The 24,301-nt window shown below is 34.5% G+C and overlaps 2 protein-coding genes across 2 annotated transcripts; one reads left to right on the top strand and one right to left on the bottom strand.

Annotated features, from left to right (window-relative positions):
• Positions 1-533: 533 nt before the first annotated feature.
• LOTGIDRAFT_160101 (hypothetical protein) lies at positions 534-1,122 on the bottom strand (the record flags this gene model as incomplete). Its single annotated transcript, XM_009054982.1, has 2 exons — positions 534-562; positions 816-1,122. The coding sequence occupies 2 exons, from the start codon at positions 1,120-1,122 to the stop codon at positions 534-536; spliced, it is 336 nt and encodes a 111-aa protein (XP_009053230.1).
• Positions 1,123-3,051: 1,929 nt separating this feature from the next.
• On the top strand, positions 3,052-23,317 carry LOTGIDRAFT_231838 (hypothetical protein). The gene is made up of 9 exons (XM_009054981.1): positions 3,052-3,177; positions 3,504-3,726; positions 3,978-4,126; positions 4,331-4,483; positions 4,826-5,717; positions 6,953-6,964; positions 18,631-18,642; positions 18,672-18,675; positions 23,271-23,317. Exons 1-5 carry the CDS (start codon positions 3,175-3,177, stop codon positions 5,654-5,656), a joined length of 1,359 nt encoding a protein of 452 aa, XP_009053229.1. The 5' UTR covers positions 3,052-3,174; the 3' UTR covers positions 5,657-5,717; positions 6,953-6,964; positions 18,631-18,642; positions 18,672-18,675; positions 23,271-23,317.
• Positions 23,318-24,301: the final 984 nt, after the last annotated feature.

The raw sequence follows: 24,301 nt of genomic DNA, 5'->3' as shown, positions 1-24,301 counted from the left end.
ACAAAGTAAAAAGTTTTTTTTAATTTTTCAATTAAGTGCTTCACAGCGAAAAAATTAATGATGCTACGCAGTGGTTCCCAACCTATTTCAGACTGGAGCAATCAGATGAACCTTTCTCACCCCACATTTGCAGCATGTGATGATGTGAGGTGCTCTCTCAAGTCAACTAAAAGTAAATTCTTCTCCTACACCAGTGGACACACCCCTGACACCCTAGTCCAGCACCCCCAGGGGATAAAAACATCATAGGTTTTGAACCAGGGTGCTACAGGAATACCATTGTGTTGCTAAAAATATACATACATCCACATTTCAAGAATTCTAGTTTCACTTTTGGAGAAAAAATGTTTTAACACTTTACAAAACATGAATGTCATATCTGACAAGAGTTGTGCCCCCTATTTGGACCAACCTACTTTGTCTACAGGGTGGTTGGATTGTATGTGGTTGTCAAAACAATACAGTATACTGCCATATTTCAACACAACACCCTTATTCAAAATTGCATTTTCGAAAAAACTAATATTAGAATATTAAGAAATTACGTCAACAAGAGAAATTCCTAAAATAGAAAACAATCACAAGTGTTAAAACACAGGCATTTTTGTATTCAAAAGTGAAACTAGATTTATTAAAATGTGGATGTATGTATGTATGTCTGTAGCATCAGTGAGCTTATATCATTGATTTTTCAACTGTGTAAAAATGCTAATACAACATACAAAAATGTAAAACAACTTTTGACACTAAGCCTTCAATTTGCACAAACCAATATTTAGAAGAAGTAAACTTATCCCTTTAACTCCCTGACTTACTTGGGAAAGAATCAGGCGACCCATACTCCAAGGGTGTATTATTATCTTGATAACTCTTATTTTCAACAGTGCCTTCTGGTAGCAAAACATCAACCGATTGACTACTAGGCATGGCATGGCCCACATTACTATCAGTAATACTGGTATCCATTTTAATATCTGGTGTTGAAACTGGTTCAGCACAAATTTCTTTATCAATATCGTTCATATCACCAGTCAATTTAAACTTGGGGTCAGCGTTCACAACAACAAATTCATCGGAGGTAGAAGACGAATCAACTGATTCCCGACTTATTGTGTCCTCCATTTTAACTTATACATCACTACTATCTTGACACATCTTATTCCTCTTCACTGCAATACAAATATATATAATTTCAAAAAACCAAAATTAAACTGATTTGTTTGTACTGAGTACCAGTAAGATTTGAACGACATTAGGCACATAACGTTTCAATACAATATACATGTGTCGTTAATTGCCTTCAACACAATATACACGTGTCGTCATCAGATGTACATCTGATATTGTGTTGAAACATTATGTACCTAACCTTATTAAAAAAGTGTGTTGTATTCCATAATATTGTCTTGTGTTTTGTTATAATGAGTACCAGTAGCACAAAAAATCATGAAGACAAGCAATGTTCTGAAGTGTGCACAGAAGGAAATTTGCTTATTACCAAAGGGTTTGTATTACAAACAAACAAAAGGTGTGGCTATATCTGAAGTAAACAGATGCCAAAAAGTCCCATTTTTCAGATTGGAAAGTTCTTCCGTAAAGTAAAGTCTTGGGTCTTTATTTCATGTAAAAATGATTTGCAAAATAAGATAGCGTAATGTGGAAAAATTTACTATTCTAAATTAAATAGATCTAACAACAACCATGAATATTACTAAAAATATCTGGCATAAACATTCAACAGATACTCACTCAAAATCAAATGTCATAATCATGGACGGAAACTTCAGTTCAAATGTTTTCCTGATTCCATCCAGGTCAAACCCACAAAAGAGCAAATAACATAGAGCAATGGAAAGATAAGGGAGGAAAAATTATAAACGCTTCCTCAATTTTGTTTTAACAACATCAGCATGGTTGTTGTTGTTGTTGTTGTTTTCCTCATGCTACTGTACACTCAATTTGACAGGCGACAGTCTTGTTTATTTATATTTTCAACATCATAATAATAAAATTAAATGTTCCCTCGGACATCATTCTCCAAAAATACACGTTACTTTTATCTCTTAATACAACGATAGAATCTGTGAGTATGTGGGCTAAATGCAAACCATACCTTTTTATTATGAATTGGTTCATTATGCGTTTCAAAATGGAAATATTATCATTGTTTTTATCTGTCAAATTTCCTTATATTACACATGGCTGAAAATAAGGTAGGTGGCGCTGCAAGATGACGTCACCTTTGTTACTGATCATCCAGACATAGTTCATAAATTTGTGGTCTTTATCATCCAGATATCTTGCAGTCAACTGCCCCATTCAAACAACACAGGGCTCCGAAACATGCTTGAATATTGTCATTCTACATTTCGATAGAATTTCTCTTTTTCGCATTAGCACCTTTAATCACATTTTCATTATATATATTCGACAAAATGACATTTTTAAGGCACAGTGATTTTTCCATAAGGCACATAATATATTCATTTAGGCACTCTCCGCCATTTTTAGTGGTGCTGCTTACACTTACATGCCCATTTGAACTAAGCAAGACATTTTTGGATAATCCCTGTTAATTCCAGTTTGATAGCTTGTATACTTCAAAGGATATAGCTTACGTATTTTCGGTTTAGTCAAATGAATTGCTTTTGAGTTTTTATTCGAAAACTTTCTAATTTTTTTTTAAAAGTCTCATATATGAGATCCAAATGAAGGGAAATGAGCAATATTTCTATTATTAGATCAATTTGCTTATTTGGGCTCATTTTTTTGGGTTATCCTTGAAAATATGGACATATTTTTCTAACCCTTCTCCAGCCGTTGTTTGGAAAGTACTGTAAATATCGTCAAAACAACAAACAAATTCCCATAATAAAGGATATAAGAAGACACCTTTTAAGAGTGACTAAAGTATTTTATTCTACCAACTTTCATCAGGTGAAATGATTTTGAAAAAGAGAAATTTCTACAACGCCAATAGTACTTTTCTTTTTCCCGCTTAAATCGTCTTTGATTACGTTTCTTTTGCGTCACGTTGTATTTTACGTCATAAAAAAATTCAAACAAGTTCGTCATTCCAGTTGAAGTAGGCTACCTTGACGGTCTCGTTTCAACGTCTCTCCGCATATTTTAATTTTCTTTTGAGAAAATCCAAGGCAACGTTTATTTTACAAAATGGTAAGTATGAAAACCTCCTGGTTTTATCTTTGGCTCCGGTACTGCTGTGACTGCGAGTCTTGCTACGGCTCTGCTCCCTGCGGACTCTTTTTTCGAATTTGTGTGCATACTCTATTGATTGGTCAGTCATGACCGGCAAATTTGTTGAAATTGCAGAAATGATCAAGATCAAATATAGGTCCAGGCTTGTGAATGAAAAATAACACAAAATAGTAGGCCTAATATCTGTATAGTAATCTAGATCTATGGATCCAATGTCATTGGACTGGTTGACATCATGACACTTCATTGTTGTAGATCTCCATTTTAAAATATTAATTTTTCAGCGTGAGTGTATTTCTATTCATGTTGGACAAGCTGGTGTTCAGATTGGTAATGCCTGTTGGGAGTTGTACTGTTTAGAACATGGTATTCAACCTGATGGTCAAATGCCCTCTGATAAAACTATTGGAGGTGGAGATGATTCATTCAACACCTTCTTCAGTGAAACTGGAGCTGGTAAACATGTTCCAAGAGCTGTTTTCGTTGATTTGGAACCAACAGTTGTAGGTGGGTACAGTTTATTTTAGAATGAGATCCTTGTTGTTCTTATAAAATTTCCAATTTGGGTAAGCTTATAATTATAAATCAACATCATCTTACTCTAGATCTAATATTTTAAAAGATTTATATAATGAAACTCGATTATTTAGATCTAATTATTAAAAATGATTTAAACTTCCAAAATGCGAAGATGAGCACAGCAATATCTCATCTAATGCATTAATTTTATGAATTACAAATTGTGATGATTATTTCAGATGAGGTCCGAACTGGTACCTACAGACAACTGTTCCATCCAGAACAACTTATTACTGGCAAGGAAGATGCTGCCAATAACTATGCCAGAGGTCATTACACTATTGGTAAAGAAATAGTTGACCTGGTATTAGACAGAATCAGGAAATTGGTAAGTGATCTTGAAAATTAGTTATTAAACTAGAATGCAAAAATATATCAAATTTGAACAACTTTCAGATCTATTTAAGAAATTGGATAGAAGAAAACATGCAAGATCCATACTACTTCATTTTACAACATTTACTTATTGTCAGATAAACTTAGAATGAACTTCATTTGTGAATCTTAAATTCTTTGATTATTCTCTTTTTAGGCTGATCAATGTACTGGTCTTCAAGGTTTCCTCATCTTCCACAGTTTTGGTGGTGGTACTGGCTCTGGATTTGCCTCCTTGTTGATGGAAAGATTATCTGTTGATTATGGCAAAAAATCCAAGTTGGAATTTGCTATCTACCCTGCCCCACAGGTACGTAACTTATTTTGTTATTTGACATGTAAATATTTTGTATTTCAAGATAAAGTTCACTTGCCACAAGGAGATAATTTCTGTCCAGGACAAGTTTATTAACGAAGCTCTGTTTAAAAAAAAAAATTTATGGCAATAATTTGTACTGAGAGTGGAATTAATTATTCATTGAGAAATATACCATACTTAGTGCAAAATTGATTTCAAGATTGTTTGTGGATTGTGTCCTTGAGGGTGTCTGAGCAAAGTAAGAAAGGTCACTGAAGAGGCAGAGATGTCATTTAGAGATTTGATACTTTTAGGTTTTTGGAATCTTGCTATATTATACGTATCTCTTTGTAGGTATCTACTGCTGTTGTTGAACCCTACAACTCAATTTTAACAACCCATACTACCTTGGAACATTCTGATTGTGCCTTCATGGTAGATAATGAGGCTATTTATGATATCTGCCGAAGAAATTTGGATATTGAGAGACCCACCTACACCAACTTGAATCGATTGATTGGTCAAATTGTCAGCTCAATCACTGCTTCACTCCGATTTGATGGTGCTTTAAATGTTGATCTTACTGAATTCCAAACCAACTTGGTACCATACCCACGTATCCATTTCCCATTGGCCACTTACTCTCCAGTTATTTCTGCTGAGAAAGCTTACCATGAACAACTGTCAGTTGCTGAGATCACTAATGCTTGTTTTGAACCAGCCAACCAGATGGTCAAATGTGATCCACGACATGGTAAATACATGGCTTGCTGTATGTTGTACCGAGGTGATGTTGTTCCCAAAGATGTCAATGCCGCCATTGCCACTATTAAAACCAAGAGAACCATCCAATTTGTTGACTGGTGTCCTACTGGTTTCAAGGTCGGTATCAACTACCAACCACCAACTGTTGTACCAGGAGGTGATTTAGCCAAGGTCCAGAGAGCTGTTTGCATGTTGAGCAACACTACTGCTATTGCTGAAGCTTGGGCTCGCCTTGATCATAAATTTGATTTGATGTATGCAAAACGAGCTTTCGTCCACTGGTATGTTGGTGAAGGTATGGAAGAAGGTGAATTCTCTGAAGCTAGAGAAGATTTGGCTGCTCTTGAGAAGGATTATGAAGAAGTTGGTGTGGACTCTGTTGAAGGCGAAGGAGAAGAAGAGGGAGGAGATGAATACTAAGCTACCTCTTGTCTAGATTATTCAAAGTTGGTGTGTAACAATAAAATGCTAAAGATATAAATTTCTTGCAATTATTTTTTTTTCATATCAATGAGTGCACTGAAGTTAGATGTACATTTCAGATCTGGATAATGAGATTGAGCCCTTATCAAATGGTAAAGCAAATATCGTGAGTTTCTATCTTCACCAATGGTGGAGGCTCTCCCCCAAGGATATTAGTAAAACTAGATGCTGTGGCAATCGATCAATCTTGGTGATTTTGTATGAAGGGCTTGCAAAACCAGTTCTGCCAACCTAATAATAATTTTTTGAAGTTGTGAACTGCCCTAATTCACCATTGAAAATTATCTTCTGTGCTTTACGATCCTGCCCGGATTTCAAACATATTAATTATTATATCGTAGATGGCCACTTGAAACCTCGTATAACAATATATGACGCGAAATTAGTTTTCCAGAAAAACGCCAAAAAAAATATTTGTATGGGTATTGTTAAAATATTTTTTATTATTATTTTTACCGCCATACGTGATTATTCTTAACAATCCAAATACTCTGGGCTATTCAACCAATAACTCATATAATAGTAATAGTAAAGAATACGAGCTTTTTCGTTTGTTCAGAAAAGGAACATTGAACCTCGTGGCTCGTATAATATAATATTTTACGAGGTTTTAAATCTGACAATGCTATTTAATTAGTGGTTTTTGGTTATTTACAATCTAGATAAGAATACAAGGTTTTAATCACAAGATCCGTGCTTTTTACGAGCTTTCGAACTGTAACAAAAAGTCAAAACGACCAAATATGGCTTGAGATTTCAAGCAGTCACCCACGATATACAATTTTAAATTATGATGTAATATGGCCCCCATAAAGGTGTGAATGGGCCTACAAATTTTTAAGAATAATAATCCCATTGATCTCAGAAAAGAGAATGATTTCTTGCTGGGGCTAAATTCTCTTTTGCCTAGGCCCTAGCAATAGGGTTGTGTTGATGAAGGGCAGTTAAAAATGAACACAATTCATGATAACTCTCCAACAACATCACTTGATATTCCTGTTGGATGCCCCCATCCCTCAAATGGATGTAAATAAACACTTATAGCTTTTTATTGAGCTCTGTACATCCATGAAAGATGACAAAAACAGTAGTTAAGTTAGAAAATGGTGTATTTCATGTGGTTTATTCTCAACAATTTATTGAATAAATGAGAAAAAACAGCAAGTTTTAGATTACCATTTCAATCAGTTCTTGATATTCTTAATAATCTTACTGCTTGGTTTCTTTTCCTGTAAAAAAAAAAAATGAAAAATACTATTATGCAATGGAAAAAGGAAGTCGATATGATATCAAAATTATTTTCTTCTTTGCATGTATCTGCCGACTTCTTTTCACTCAGGAACCTAGGGACTACATAGTCTGTTGTATTTTGAGACGTTATCGGCACAGTCCCAAATAATATGCAAGGCTTTAATAACCAGACTTTATGGAATAAATGTGGTTTAAAGAAAACAGAACCAATTTTTTAGTTGACATTTTGAACAAAAGAAATTAAGTCTTGAGGAAATAAAATACCTGAGTATCTTTCTCTTTCTTAACTTTAAATTTCTTCAAATCAGCTGTAAAAAGAACCTGGCAAACAAAGATAAAAATAATAAATATCTTGACCCAAATTGAATGACTAGATCTGATCTTTTCTGCAAGCTAAGTATATGTTTAAGACACAACCCTCATCAGGAATCAGTTTTGAAAATGCGGGTTATCATTTTTAAGTATGTATATTGAATATTTATGAGAATCATGTGTTCACCAATATTTGTTTTTGAAAAGGACATGAATTCCCAGATGCATAAATTTCAAAAATTGTTTTGGCAGGTGCTAAAAGGTGTTTATTGATAGTTGTTTGAATAGAATCTTTCACTTGAGCTTATGTGATATGAAATTTATGAAATTCTTTGCCAGATTAGATACTTCCCTCACCAAGACAGCCCCGTCGTTAGGGTGGGGCCCGTGGTAGCTGGGCCCAAGCAAGTCAGAATTAAGCCCCAGCAAAATCTTCTTCAGTTTAACAGAGATTGATTCATTTACTGTGTCTTTGTACAAAATCAAAAAGACATACGGCACCACAAAATTACCAGAAATGAGTTCTACAAATTTTCTGAGTTCAAAATCTGAGCCCCAGCACCAATCCATTCCTGCCCTCAGGGAATATTAAATATAGCAACTTAAATTTCATATGCCAAAGCATTCGTTTAAAATCCTCTATTAATGATGACATTATAAACATGTTCATGTATGGTACAACATTACATGTGCTTACTTCTATTAGGCATCAGCCTAATGAACTTTCTGAAGTGTGTTTAGGTGATAGATCAATTTTGTACTAAGTGAGAATTCTAAGAGGAAAAGAAAACTTACAGAATGTGCCCATCCAGCGTATTCACCCCATAGTTCTCGGAAATAGTCACCTGAAAACAGTCACAGAAATATCAAATTACAATACATTACAGAACACTGCTGATTTGTTTTCTTTCATGCAAATTTAAAGGGATATTTGTGCCATTTTTTTGACCAATCATACTTTAGCCTCAGAAACAGGAATTTTTTATGCCAATTAGTAATAGTGTTCACAGCTCACTGTTGAAATTTAAGTCTTCAAATCCATATGTGTGCAGAATTATCCGTGTTTGAAAGTTAAAAAGATGACTCATCTCGAGACACTGCCATATATAGAAAAGACATCTGTAGAAATAGGAAAAGAAATTTCTAGTTTGAGATATTTTTAAAGGAATTGTGTGATTTTTGTACATTTCTAGTACTTCTGAAGACTATTTACATATATTCAAGAATCAAATCAACCCCTAAAAATTGAGCACCTGTCCCTTTAAAAGAGAACATGTTTAATTATATGTTTAATTCAATGAATAAAGGTTCAAACGGCAAGAACTTTGTTATTATCAGTGATCATAATTGATGCCAAGATCACTTGTAACAGAACATTATAGTAAGTCATCTTCTAGTTGAAAGAATGCACTTGCAACCCACAACGTCAAAATTGTCATCACGGTATGCTGGTTTCAATGACTATAGTAACTGACCTATTTCTTGATAGAGTTTAACTGTTAAAGATTTAGAAGTTTGTAATTTAGGTATATAATGTCGAGCTGTTATCTGCCATACATGTGTATCTACTGGGATAGAGCCTGCCTGATCCATAGACATCAGACAAACACAATCAGCTACCTGGAATATATTCAAATTTTGGTACAAATTGAAAACAAATACATATGTCATATATTAGGTCCCATAATAGCGAGAATGGTAATAATGACCCAAATACTAAACTGTCATGCGTGTTTGGTTTTTCTTTCATTGCAGATGATCAAGTCTTGTGGTTTTCATTTCAAAAAGTGACACAGGCAGCTTGAATTGAACTCCATTGACAGCAGCGTAGTCTAAGCTTACTCTTTTTCAATTTATAATCTTCGAGAAATCTTTAATGCACACAGACAGTAGCAGCATGGTCTACTGGTTTACTATTCCATGCTTTTTCCATGTCAGTTCCTTTGACCTGCACACTACCATGAGAAAACCAGGTCGAACATACCTGATTTTTAACAAGTGCTTAAAGGATATCCAGAACCTGGGCTAGCTGCAGATGAGTACCGGTAATTGAGACTTGCTGACTCATAGAGTCAGAATGACACTAATTGTTCTACACCAACCCCATGTTCCTTCATGGCCTACCGATCATATTTCCCAAGCCATAAAACTTGAATATGATCTACATGTACTATAATACAGATCTATTAAAAAACTGACCTTTGCCCCAACACCACAAAGATTCATCAACTCTTTTTTCACTTCTGAGTAGGAAATCTGTCTTAAAGAATATAACCACTGTTGATTGTGGTTCTTCATAATATACTGCGAAGTCTGACTGATATACTTTGCTCTATAACCAAAACCTAATTCACGTAATGTCTGTTCCACGCTACTGCCAGCTAAACTCTCCACTGTTGGAAACTGGTAATACATTTTTCCATCAACTTCACATATTTCTTCTCCAAAATGAACACATAACTTTTCCACCATTCCACTGATTCTTGAAATATGATTATTTGATGAGCATATGAAAGAATATAAATTTTCTACAGGATCTTGTCGCAGAATTCGAATGCCAGGAAATTTTTTGGATATTTCTTGAAAGTTGGAATCGACTGAAGCCCATTGTTTATAAAGGTCAACAACGCTCACTTCCAATTGAAAATAATTTCTTATAGTGTGTTCATTTTTATTGTCAACATCATATTCAGATTTTGCATTTAAAGTTTTCAAATGCAATTTTTTATTGGGCTGAACTGTGGATTGTTTTTGTTTGCGTTTCCCTGCGTTTACTTTAAGAGGTGGTTCTTTTTTAATGTCAATACAGTCTAAGTCCTTGTCCTTGTCATCACAACTTACAGATGAAACAATATGGCTTTTATTTCTATTTCTAGAATAAACTTGATATAATAAATGTAATGGTGTTTGTTTAAACTTCCAAACTTCATCTTGAATCACTCCTGTCCATTCACCAGGTTTTAATTCCTTCCATCTGAAATGAGAAAATGTATTTATTACAATATCATGACATTAAGATTCAGTTGATCTAAACTTTATATTGTCAATGGTATCTTTTTCCTTTAAAGTGACAGGTTCGCCATTTTTGGGGGTTGATTTTGGTCTTGAATATAAATAGTCTTTAGAAGTAGGCTACTGTACCAGAAATGTATGAAAACTACATTATTCCTTCAAAAATACCACAAACTCAAAATACCTGTCATTATAATAAAGGTGAAACAATGAGGAAGCGACCAGGAAAGGACTAAGAAACTACTCACCTTGGCTACGTAAATCAATTTCAAAAGTATGCTTTTTAATTAGACTGAGAGGTACTATTTTTGCCTGATTTATAAATGCAAATGAAATAAATGGAGTTTCATGTCCTACTTTGCTGCATCTAATTGGAGGTAGATGGGCAAAGCAATGCAGTGCCAGTGTACAATGAGAGAAATTTTGCCAAGAAAGCAGCTGAAGCCTACTATTTTTTCAATTAGCTCAAGGTTTCTTTAATGTAGGCCTATACAGCTTGTAGCACAAAAGGCTTTTGTTCCATGAAGACATTTTTTCAGTGTCAGCCCCTCTGACCTGCATTTCAAAATGGGTTGGAAATCCTATGTATGTCAGGCTATGCACTATGCAGAATGTAGGGATTAAACCCTTGAACTAAAATGCCTTCAGGTTAGTCGGTGAACCACTTTTGAGCACTACCTCACCTAAATGACTGGCCACATGCCAATGTTGTTTCAATTTTAAGTTCATTAATGCAGCAAGGAAACACTTTCCATCCAAGTTTCGACATTTTTCTCAATGATGGTGAAAAAAAAGAGCCTGGACGTAAAGCGCTATGAAGAATAGAGTTACTCCCCATGCTATTTTCACTTCCTGTATCCATAACAACGTTTACAAAATGGCTACCAAAGAAAGAAAAAATGTAAACAATATGTGAGAATCGTTGGAAAATGTATTGAGTTGCCGTTACCACTATTTGATGAGGTTTTTAATATATCTTTCATTATAACATTTACTGTCAATATTTTCCTCCTACATGCAATAGCAATTTATCTCAGCTTTACAAAATTGTAAATACAATTAATCACTCACTCACTCACTTACTCGTCATCACAGTGATTTTATACCCGTGGTGCTTATTAGTAAACCTTCGGATGTATTCGTACCCTGACAGTAAGCATTAGTACATTTGCTGGGATATTTGTACTGTGATGGTTGGTCATCGTCTCACTGAACATGTCTGAGATTGTCTTGTCTTATACAAGCTGTGTACCAAGTTTCAGGCTTCATTGCTCTCTCACTGACTGCTAATAACGGTATGTATAAGATGGCAAACAAAGACAATATGCAAGTTTTTTGTTTCAGTAACAGGAAACAATCAAGATGGTCAGCATTCCAGACTGGAATAAAATCACCCGTTCTCAAGAGGCATTGAAAAATAAAAATTCCAACTCTCTAGAGAGATATCACAGACAACGAGATGAAGAAATCATTCGTCAGGCTGAAAAACTGGGCTACATTGTTGTCCCATCTAAAGAGTTTATTCTGGAAAATACCAAAACTGACAAGAAAACCAAAGATTTAAGTAGTTTACAGTTTGTGAAGTTGACTGGTCTTCATCTGAGAAAGCCAGGAGAAATCAGTCTATGTACCAATATCACTATCTGTATTCTTAGTAATAATTTTCTTACTAAGATAGATGGACTGGCAAATTGTCATCAAATGATCAAATTAGATCTTCACAGCAATGAGGTAAACAATTGTTTCTTTAAGTAACACAAAATTAATTGAAATTAATATTTAATATCAAATATATTTTCTATAAATTTAATTGTTCTTAAAGTCTTTAAAGATGGGTTTCCTTATTTTTTAGTGTCAAATTAAGCAAACTATTGATTAATTAGTGTTTTCTAATGAATTATCATGCATTGTAGTCTTAATCATATCATTATGTTCTTATTAAAAGTAAATATCCATGTATACAGTCTGGATAAACAAAAAAAGACTTTTTGACCTTTCTTGATCAGTCACTCATTTGAATTTTGCTGGTAATTCTCTAATAATTTAGCTAATTATGAATTTATTATGGACATGTGAGACAAACAAGTTATTAGAACACCTCTACTTTCTATTCATATAAGTATTAGCATTTTCTTTTTCATAAATGAAAATAAGGGAACCCATCTTTAAGTGTAGTAATACTACTGGATTATTCCATGTCAGTTCACCAAAAAAGTTAACCCAACCATCACCAATTTTGATGAAAAAGACACAAATTCCAAATGTCATAAAAATTGGGTCAGGGGTCATGGAGATATGACTTCTTAAAATTTTGGCTTTTTTGCATACTTCCCAAACTTCAAATGGGTATGAACAAATGTTTCATAGTTTAGCAAGCTTCAGGAAAGTCAGTTTAATCAATTGTCAATACATGCTCCAAATTATGCCTTGTATTTCTACATACTACATTATTTCTTTCAGTTGGCTCATCTACCTGGAGAACTATTCTGGTCAGGGTTGGGCAAGCTGCGAAGTCTGCATCTACATGATAACCCTCTAGGAAGATTTGATATTCTACATAATTTGTCAGCATGCTCTAGTCTAAGTATACTGACTCTGTATGATACACCATTGTTTTTAAAAAAGAATTATCGACACCATGTTGTCAACAGTATTTGGTCTCTGAAAGCCTTAGATTACCATGTTATATCAGATGAAGAAATCATTGAAGATGCCTTGTTCAGTCCCAGATTTACTGCAATGGCTCCACAGTTTAGACTCAATCTGTGTCCACAATTAAAAAAGGTAGGCTAATATTTACGTGGTCATATGCCTCTATTCCAGCCTTTGATAGCAAATTTGACAATTGTTGGCTGGTGTAGAAATTTTCCTCACCTCCGAAGGGACTTGATCCAGCAGTACCCAAAATGTCTGAATTTTGTAGTTAACAGATCTCTAAACATCCAATTATCTGAGTTTATTTCTAAAAATCACAATGATTCAAATTCTGTAGCCTTTGTTACCCAGATTTTTTAAGAAATCTTTTTAAATCTGAATCTTGTGTTGGAAGAAATTGTTTTTTCCAATTTATTTTTAGTACTTTGAGAAGTTTATTTCTTTTATTGTCAAAATGCTGTAAAAACAATTCATATTTTGTAGTCTTTGTTATCTGACATCCTTTTTTTAATCTTTTTAAATTTGAATCTTGTGATGGAGTCATTTTTTTTACATTCATTTTATTATCACACTGAGAAATTAGATGGGACATTTCATGAGAGGTTTTTCTTATAATCAAAGATCATCTAATCAAAAAATATCAACAAAATCTTTTAATTATAAAACAGCAGATCAACTGACTTGATTTGATGTGAATTAAATGAAAAGCAGAAGAAAACCTAAAATCCAGACCCTTTATCCCAATTTCTTAAAGGGATACTACGTCTTAGAATGAACATAAAATTTTTAAATTTAAACTTGGCCAATAAGAGCATATATTCATCAGTAGATATACCTGGTGTCATAAATAACATAACAGGATCCTTATATAATCCGATAAATCCAAAAAACTTCTTAAAAATGCAATTAACTATTGAAAAACGCTTAATATTATGATTTAGCGTTTTTCAATAATTACTTAGTTTTATGAATTTTCCAATTTTCTAGATTTCACAAGGATTCTGTTGTAAATTTATGACACCAGGTAAGTTCACTGATGAATATATACTCATATTGACCATTCTTGAGAATTAAATTTTATGTTCAATCTATGACGTAGTATCACTTTAATAAAGTAATTGTTCCATCCTAGGCCTGTACATCTGGGAGAATCAACCCTCCCTTTCCCGAAAGCTAAAAGAGTCACTTAATATCATTCTTGACAATCAAAATGGCTTCATGCTCGAGAAAAAACTAGATCAAGAAACAATCCATTGCCAATATACAACACATAAATGAAGTTCTCCCAATGAAAATGATGGAAAACAAAGACAATAGGCGCTGTGACATTGACAGTGAAGAATCAAAATATGAAAAATAATCAAAATGAACAGTTTAGCCTATAATTTTTTACATTTTTTTGTCTTTCAGGACAGTTCATTTAAAGATGAATTAGAAGTGTTATTTATAACAGAAGCTAAAATGAATTTTTTACTATCTCACTTCTCTCCAGTATTGATCATTCAACGTTATATCAGAGGATATTTAACTAGATTCAGGTTTGTTTTCTTTAATATTAACTACTGTTATTGTACTAATTTCATTCAAATAAAAATACCGTTAAAGTAGTTAGGTTGAAAAATATTATGGTACAATCTTGTCCTCTTGCAGTGGTTATAATTAAAATACCATAGGACAGCATAAACTGTGTGTACCCTCCAAATGGAATACTGATTTTACATATCCAATTGCATTCAGACCAAGTGCTGGAGATTGTCTTGAAACCATCTGTTTGACCAAATGTACCTTTTGTCGGAAACAGTTGTTTTAAGATAGTGTTTTCAGCTTTCTGTCAAATTTTGAGCTTTCAAAGCCACGTGTGTCCTTTTTTAGTTATTTGCATTTGAAAGTTGAAATGATAACTGGTCTTTTCTTTAGAAATTTCTAGTTTGAAGTATATTTTAAGGGATTATGTGATTTTCGTACAGTTGTAGTATTTCTGAAGACTATTGAAGGGACAGGTTTGCCAATTGATTGGCTTAGCTAATAAATTCCTGTTTCTGAGACTAAAGTATGATTGGTGAAAAAAAATTGCCTTTATCATATATTTAATGTCTAACTCAACCCCTGAACCATGGCTTATAAGGAATCTGTAGTATATTTCAGTACTCAGTAATTTTGCTTTCATTTCAGACTTGGTTTCATGTCTCAGTTTCATACCCTGAGATATATTACACCACAAACTGGTAATCCACCCAGAATTCAAGGTAGTTCCCGACCTCCATTACCACATGCAACTAGCACACATGAAAGCATGCCACATTTTAATTCAATGATTAAATTACCACAATCTGAATTTGAGTCACAAGTTGGTGATACTGGTACGACCACAACACAAACACAAGAGGTAGCCTACTTCTTTTTATATGTATGTTGATATGTGGCTGGGATATGAGTTTGCTGCAACTCGTAATGCGTCTATGTATGAATTTTGTATGAGTATCTGGGACACTGATGATATCATCAATTTGCACCCTTCCAATTTTCAATCAGACGTCTGTGGCTCTTACAATTTCACTATAAGTAAGCTTTTTATGACTTCACTATCTCAAAAGCTGCTTTTGATATAAAGGACCCTTTAAAGGACGGCATTAGTGACGTCATAAGTGAATTACAAGGGCCACAGATGTCTGATTGAAAATTGAAATGGCGCAATTGATGCTATCATTGTCTCTTTAAGCTTACTGATTGTGGCACTGAAACATTTGTGAAAATGATTGAATTTAAGCTACATTTTGGTCGAAAATTTGAAGAACATGTGTTTGACCTAGTTTCCGTGTTTGGCTTTATATTGGCCCAATTTGAAGTTGAAACCTTCAGAAGAAGTAGGAGACATATTTCCCTACAATAAGGCATTTATTTTACTTAAGTCTGTAGGCTACAGTAGTTGTCTTACACTAATAAAAAGGAACAGGTTTCTGTGGATTTTGGTTTAGTTTAATGTTCTCACAAATTTGAGCAAAAAGAAAATTTTCCTGTTTATTACAGGATTCCAAAGTTTCTGGGAATGTTCCTATGAACAGTCAAAGATCTGATGAGTTAGATTATCTCCCTTTGGTTAAATGTTTACCTTCTGATACTGATATGTCTGAAGATTTGATACCACGGCAAAGAAAAAACATCTTCATCAATTTAGCCAAGCTTCATCAAGAAACAGGACAACTTCTTCAAGAAGAAATCGCTGCCATTCAGGCTCAACATAGAGCTGAGTTACAAGAGAGGTTGATGACTAGATCACCAAGAACTCCGCCATCTCGAAAGGAGAAGGAGAGATCAAAAAGAATCAAAAGTGTTAAACAGTTTTTTGGACCAGTTGTGGAATCGTGTCCCAGTCCAGATGGTCAGTATGGATATTTACCAGATATAGATGATGAGCTACCATTCACTAGATATCGAATCTGTGGTTTCAAGCCTAGAATAGCCATGATTGATGCCACAACTGAAATGGTTTTGTCCAGAAAAGAGGCGGGAAATCTGGTGCGAGATGCTGAAGCTGAACATCATCGAAAGTTAACAGAAACACCTGTACCAAAACAGTTACCAAAGAAATTACCAAGTACTGATCAAAGAATTTTTAATCGTCTCCATGGCAACATGGGCATGTCTTGTCTGTTCGCTGTGCAGAAGGCTTACAAAGAGCGAGAGAAAGCTGAAAAGACTGCAGCAAAGATGGAACATATACTTAACCTGCGGGATGAAAAAATGCGTGCAAAAGAAAGAATCCAACTGTACCATGCTGAAAAACGCAACAGTGTTTTGAATAATCGTAACAAGGAGCGTGTTCGACTTCAAGAAACAATTGAAAAAAGAGAATTAAGCAGACTCAACTATTTAGATAAACGTCAAGATCGTATGAGTAGAACTGCTGAGGTAGCTAAATCTCACAAGAATGATATGAAATTTGCTCGAGATTTCACAAATCAGCACACATCAGTGTCTAATGCATTGATGAGACACGATCGTCAAGCCAGACAAGATGATTTTTCAATGAAGAACTTTGATGTCGTACAGAATCTTCGGCAGGATGAACAAGAGCAACAAGAAACAGTCAAGAAATATATGGAACATCGTCAGTTGATGAGGCAAGGTGAATCAGCCATGAAAAAAGATTTGTTCAATAGTCAGCTCCTTCAAGAAGCAAATGATCGTCTGTTTCAATCTCAACAGCGTGTTGCTCAACTTAAAGCTAAAAGAGATTCCATACAAGCTTTTTATCCCTTACCACCAAGAAATGTACCCAATGGTTTGAAAACAGCACCTTCAGGATTATCTCGTTTTGAAGCTGCTGTGATGTCATCAGCTGGCAGAATGGGGCGTCATCCAACCATGGTTACTTAAAACTTAATTAATTGTGATTGAAAAATAGTAGAAACTTGTTCAACCATTAGAAGTCAAAATGAATAATATTTTGAAAATCAGGTCATCTGTCCCAAGAAACTGAGGCATGAATGGTATAGGCTATACATGTTTCAGATCCTTACAAATAAAAGAGTATATTGTTGCTATTTAATGATACGGTTTAAGTAATGTATATAGGGGGAATCCATGGTGCCATAAATCGGGTCCTACCAGATGGGATATCAACACTTTTGATAATTTGTTTTGAGAATTATCACCATGTTAAGAGCTAATTTTCGCATAAATTTTGGTATCTATAGAAAGCTGAACCATCTCGAGTCCTTCCGTCTGAATATACACCAACAATAAAGATTCAATTTTTGCTGTGAAAAGTTTTGACTTATGTTTACTGTGACTTTAATATTTATAGTTGGTTTTTTCAGTTCTTTATTCACTGTGGTCCATTAAGTAAAATGCTCATTTCAGCCAAATTAGAAAAATCAAGAGGACCCTTGTAAGAAAGATTGCGAAATTTTGACAAAAAAATTTCTGAATACAATGTGTTAAAGTTTTCCAATAATGTAATGAAATTGTTGAATTATTAAACGAGTTTTGCAGAGTGATTTTTTCCAAAGAATTTACGAAGGCGGAGGCACAATTTCTATCCGATAAAAATATCGTCTTTTCCCCACTTTTTTTTTTGACCAATTATCGCCGTTACGGGGCACCGTTAACATTTGAGCCTTCAAATCCATGTGTAGGCTACATAATTATCCGCGTTTGAATGTTAAATGCCGACTATCATTTAAGATAATCTGTGGTATATAGAAAAAAGACATGCATAGTAATATTGAGTCAAATTCCTAGTTTCCTATGAAAGTCTGAAAAGATCAATCCGACAAAATGGCACATCTGTCACTTCGGGTATGGTGGCTTCATCTGTCACTGAAATTGGGCGAGGGTAAATTTAATAGGAAAGGATAACTCGACAGGTTTTCCGATCCTTTCAATCTTGAAATATTTTACACTATAAAGTTGCAGTAATTCCAGTATAATTTAAATTTTTTTTTTTTTTACCAATTGCCGAGTCAACAATTGTGTGCCAATTCACTATCATTTGGGTAATTCACTGGATAGTAAATCCACACCTTTCGGGCTCGGTTACTCAATATAGACCTATAGTTGAAAGATTGTGCAATGCCGACAAGACTCAAAATACACTCTATAGAGAGGTTACTTTATAGTGTCAATTACTGTAACATTACATTTTGATTCGTACTATACAATTCGCCCATTTCCGATTTAAAAAAAAAAAAGGCAATGTTTAATAATCTTTATTTCCAAGGAAATTCGTCAAGGTGTCTTTCTGGAGGTGCAGTGGTGCCTACAATGAATATAAAATTTCAATCACTAATTTGAATCCATTAATATGAAAGTCAATATAATAAATTCGAATTGGACTGCAATGGGGGTACGGTGTATAAAGCAACTGGCCTTTTTTTTGCTAGTGACGACATCCCGATATTTCGGATACTGCAAGACGGTTTGCGAGCTCTGCCCATCTTTCAGAGAGTCCAAAACAGACAAAAATTGAGAATTTGATGTAAATTCAACATTTCAGGTTGTCAAGTTATGATTTAGATGTAATTAATTTACCTCCTGGACGTCTGTCTGCTAATAACTGACAGAGACCACGAACTTTTTCATATATTGGTTCTGTACTGGTTGAGTCAGCAAATTCTGTACATAATTCTCTAATAGCAGCTCTTATTGGTGAAGGTCTGAAATCTAGAAAAGGAAGCGACAGATTAAAATACCCAATACTTTTTATGCTTATTTTAACCGAATCTATACGATTTAGATAATGGCGTCTAGCTTGGCATAATACTCAGTGCCACGAACGTAGTTCTTTGTTCAAAATGTGCAACATGTACATACCTCGTTTACCAAACCACCAGGCATCAGCGGTGACCAATACTGCTATTAATACTACCAATGTAAGTTTCATGTTGACAATCTAAAAATATACATCATGGTATCATTAGGATATATTGGTCAAGATCTACTACCAGTTTATTACAAGATATAGTAAATAAGTTGACTACAGATCAGAATATATTTAAAGTATATCATCATGTTATATATAAATACAGACATTATTTACCTGTAGTTGTGAAGAGACACGTCCTCTATTTCCTCAAGATCTGTGGTGACAATAAATTCTGACTGAGAGTGTCTTCTATTTATTTATAACATGCACGTGCAAATCGAGGAGGTCATACCGAGTTTGAGTTTGGGTGATATGTTTGAGTAGTGGAAGAATTTGTTTGGGCGACTTATTAATCTTAATTGGACATTAGTATTATTTAATGAAAAGATAAAACAACAAAATTTATTTAAAAAAAAGACGCCTTGACACTGAATTTCCCTGGTAATAAAATATCAAAATTATAAACATTGTCTTTTTCTTTCTGGTTGAAATCTTATGAAATGATCCAGATAGATACCAATGGACAATGTACTATAGCTTTAGTATAGTCAAAAAGCTGCTCAGAATTAAACATCGTCTCATTTACCATATTTACTTAGACAGAGATGGAATGAAATTATCCTCAAAGGGATATTGCCTCATATTTGCTTGGCTAACCGTTACTTAAGGTCGGATATTAACAAAGGCAGCCATGGCCGAAAGAAACGATTAGTTACATTATATGTTCTGGAACTACTAAAACGGGTCGTACACCGAGTAATAGTTCTCTATTACTGGCTTGCCAACCCTGCCCATGTCCGATATGCCACCTTTAGCTTGAAATTATTCCAAACAATTTAAGAAATGTTTCTTATTATTACAAGAGCAATGATATAAAGTGTGCCATGAGGGGAGTGGGGGAAAGCATTATTCAAAACTGTGTCATCGGTCTTTAAATCACAGAAATGTCATGGGTCACTAAAATATCTTTATCTGTACCATTCTTGAAATATTATTTTTGTTTCGCCAGAGGCTTTGTCACTAAGATCTTTCGAATTGATCAAATACCGAACATCTCTACAAACAACGCTCGCGTCCTGGCTTCTTGAAACTAATGTGAAGGTTATCTACATAAGTAATAAAGATAGCTTGCCAGACAAGGTAACATACGCCCACTACCAATCTTTAGTGACTTGGAATGAATTTGTTTTTTTTAGAAATGTTTTTTAAAGGGACAAATGCGCATTTGTTTACCAATTGTACGTTAGTCTCAGAAACGGGAATTTTAAAGCTTAGCCAATTAGTAATAGCGTTCATAGCTCACCATCGAAATTTGAGCCTTTAAGTCCATTTATGTCCATAATTTGAAAGTTAGAAAGATGAGTCGTCTTTTTTGAGACCCTGACATAATAATATAAAAAGGACAAGAAAATTCCTAGTTTGAGGTATATTTGAAGGAATACTGCGATATTCGTACATTTCTAGTACTTCTGAAGACTATTTACATTCAAGACTCAAATCACCCCTGAAAAAGGATACTTAAATTTAAATTTTGCTCAATCGTGACGCATAAAAGTATATAAATACATCAGTTGACTTACCGGTGTCATAACTATACCGGTTTGAAAAATCCGAAGGTAACATCTCGACCTATGACGGAATTGAACGCTGGACCTAACTCATTGAGCCACCGCGGCTCCCAAAATTACACAACAGAATCCCTGTTATAATTCGATAAATCCATAAAATAAGTTTATAATCGAAAGAGTCTGCTAAGCATTTTTCAAATCGTCGGGTGACCTGAAGCATTTTTACCCTGTTAAATCTGATTCGATTACCATAATCAATCACGTCACGATACGATTTTGATAAATACAATTGAAGATGGCAGTTAACCAGCTGACCCACCCTATCCACAAGAGAATAAATATACATAAATATTTTATTCTCCTATTGCCAGTTTTAGGTATACACCCCGACTGACATGTATCGTAATGATAAACTTTCAAATTGTGACTAGACTAGACTAGTATTGCGTACAATTTTGACCTATAGTTTTAGTCGTAACTTGAAGCCCTGATATATATTGACAAGATGTCTTATGAATTTGACTTTTCCAAGAATGAACAATGGTGACTTTCATTTCAAAATTTTAGGAGAGCTCAACAATATGCAGACCAAATTTCATGCATATAGTATCAAAACTCTAGCCTATATCACAAGTCAATTTTGACACAGTTCTGCTAATGTAAAGGGAAATATTTTTTTCAGCAAACGATATTCTTTCTAACCTAAGACATTTTAAAACCAAGCTGTTTTTCTGTATTTTGGATCTCACTAGAAATGTCAGAATCTCATGATAAACTCTCAATTCTCACTATACCTGCAATTTGAATGTTTCTCATGTTTATCTCGACAAACTTTCCCTCATTGGACACTGCGTGGCATAGTTCATGTACACTATATGATTGGACGAAAGACCAAATTCCAATTAAGATTAATGAGTCACCCAAACGAATTCCTCCACTACTAAAACATATCACCCAAACTCAGACTCGTTATGACCATCTTCGACTTGCACGTGCATGATATGAATAAATAGAAGACACTCTCAATCAGAATTTATTGTCACCACAGATCTTGAGGAAATAGAGGACGTGTCTCTTCACAACTACAGGTAAATAATGTCTGTATTTATATATAACATGATGATATACTTTAAATATATTCTGATCTGTAGTCAACTCGCACCGTGTTCAAGTTGATTTTATTTACTATATCTTGTAATAAACTGGTAGTAGATCTTGACCAATATATCCTAATGATACTATGATGTATATTTTTAGATTGTCAACATGAAACTTACATTGGTAGTATTAATAGCAGTATTGGTCACCGCTGATGCCTGGTGGTTTGGTAAACGAGGTATGTACATGTTGCACATTTTTAACAAAGAACTACATTCGTGGTACTGAGTATTATGCCAAGCTAGACGCCATTATCTAAATCGTATAGATTCGGTTAAAATAAGCCCGTCTTCAAAGTATTGGGTATTTTAATCTGTCGGTTCCTTTTCTAGATTTCAAGCCTTCACTAATAAGAGCTGCTGTTAGAGAATTGTGTACAGAATTTGCTGACTCAACCAGTACAGAACCAATATATGAAAAAGTTCGTGGTCTGTGTCAGTTATTAGCAGACAGACGTCCAGGAGGTAAATTAATTACATCTAAATCGTAACATGACAACCTGAAAGGGGGAGAAACTTCACATCAAATTCTGAAGGTATTAATGGTTTTGCCTGCGTTACTTGATAACAAAACATTAGTGTACTGGATCTTGCAGTGCTATATTGCTTCAGTATAGTCAGCATTTTCTACTACGGCTACGTCATCTGTACGAATCACGTGGGTTTGAGTTTACTTAAATGTTATATGCATTTAATCTTTGTATTATAGGCGAACCACCATCAGAAAGACGCCTTGACGCTGAATTTCCATGGTAATAAAATATTAAAATTTTAAACTTTTTGTTTCTTTCTGATTGAAAGGAAATGATCCAGATATACACTTAGTACTATAGCTATTAAGCTGTTGAGAATTAAACCTCGTCCCATTTACTGAGGCAGAGGGAATGAAATAATCCTTAAATGGATAGTGCCTCCATATTTGCTTTGCCAACTGTAACTTAAGGTCCAGTGTTTATTGTCTCAAAAATTCAACAGCTTTCAACAAAGGCAGTTATGACCGAAAGAAACGATAAGTTAAATATGTGTTCTGTTCGGTATTACTTTTAAAACAGACCGGACACGGACTATGTTTCTCTATCTGCACCTGGGTACTAACCCTGCCCATGCCCGATACGCCACCTTAGGCATAAAATTATTCCAAACAATTAGACACGAGCAATAATATGTAGTTTGCAATGAGGGGAGGGGGGGGGAAAGCATTATTCAAAACAGTCGTCGGTCTTTAAGATAAAAAAAAAAAAAAAAAAAAAAAAAAAAAAAAACCAAAAAACAAAAACTAGAACCTTGATATCGGTACCTAAGCAGTGCGCATCTAATCTGATACATCGATAAAACGTTGCATTTTAAAAGTCACAATGGAATTTCTTACCGGAAAGAAAAGCATGTAAACATTAAATTGTAAAAAAAAACATCGTTTAAACCGTTTACCGTTCGGTAGTGAAAAGACGCACGAATTTGATACCATTCGGTACTAAAAGGTGTTTACATTCGGTAGTCGAATTTTCAAATAGTTGTTAAGTTAAAAGTACAAATCGCACAACAAAAATGAAAATATTATTGGAAAGGTCTCGTCAAGTACAATAACTTGTGTTACGGTCAAGAGGTCAACAAAGGTCAAATAAAAGAGATAAGCCTTAAAAATGTCGACAATTGCTGTTTTGGACGTCTGAAAAAGCGGAAGTATATGTCGGACATCAAAGTATGAATTGACATCCTAGGGTGACTTCGATTGAACCTCTGTGGTCGAGCTGGAGTTGAAATGACGTAATTCTCTTCAGCGAGCAAGCCGAGTAAGGGTCAAAATGGCGGGACTTTTGACCATATATAGACCTTCCATATGGTAACTCGTGTTTGACTCTCCAAATAGTGAGTGTCGGACCACAGCTTCTAACTAGGTCAAATATTACGTCACACGAGTCTCAACTCTACAAAATATTACAGTTCGGTTGTGACTCGACTGACTCGAGTCTAGCCCGGGCTCCAATCGAAGTCACCCCTAGATCATTGTCCTTTGACCTTGCAAATATCAAGGTCATGCATGCCAATGAACAAAATATCAAAATTCAATAAATTGTAAAACCTATTCCCGTTTTTATAGTAAAAGGTCCAAACAAATGTAACTTTATCACTAATTGTCCGAAGCAGTGAGTTATTTTTATGCAAAACTTCTAGGGGGACAAATGCAAACTTTGCGAGTTGAATGGAAGGTGAATGGAACTCTTCAAAGTTCAAAATAGCTATTTTCAATTGGCTGTAGAAC

This window comes from Lottia gigantea (assembly GCF_000327385.1).
Source record: "Lottia gigantea unplaced genomic scaffold LOTGIsca_23, whole genome shotgun sequence".
NCBI classification, from domain to species: Eukaryota; Metazoa; Mollusca; class Gastropoda; family Lottiidae; genus Lottia; species Lottia gigantea.
Note: the sequence above shows the minus strand (reverse complement) of the source record. Positions and strands in the feature narration are given on the sequence as shown.

Excerpts from the sequence above, each read along its gene's own strand:
- LOTGIDRAFT_231838 (XM_009054981.1), top strand. Across the intron at positions 4,127-4,330 it reads TAGACAGAATCAGGAAATTG|GCTGATCAATGTACTGGTCT; the intron begins GTAAGTGATCTT and ends TTCTCTTTTTAG. Across the intron at positions 4,484-4,825 it reads CTATCTACCCTGCCCCACAG|GTATCTACTGCTGTTGTTGA; the intron begins GTACGTAACTTA and ends ATCTCTTTGTAG.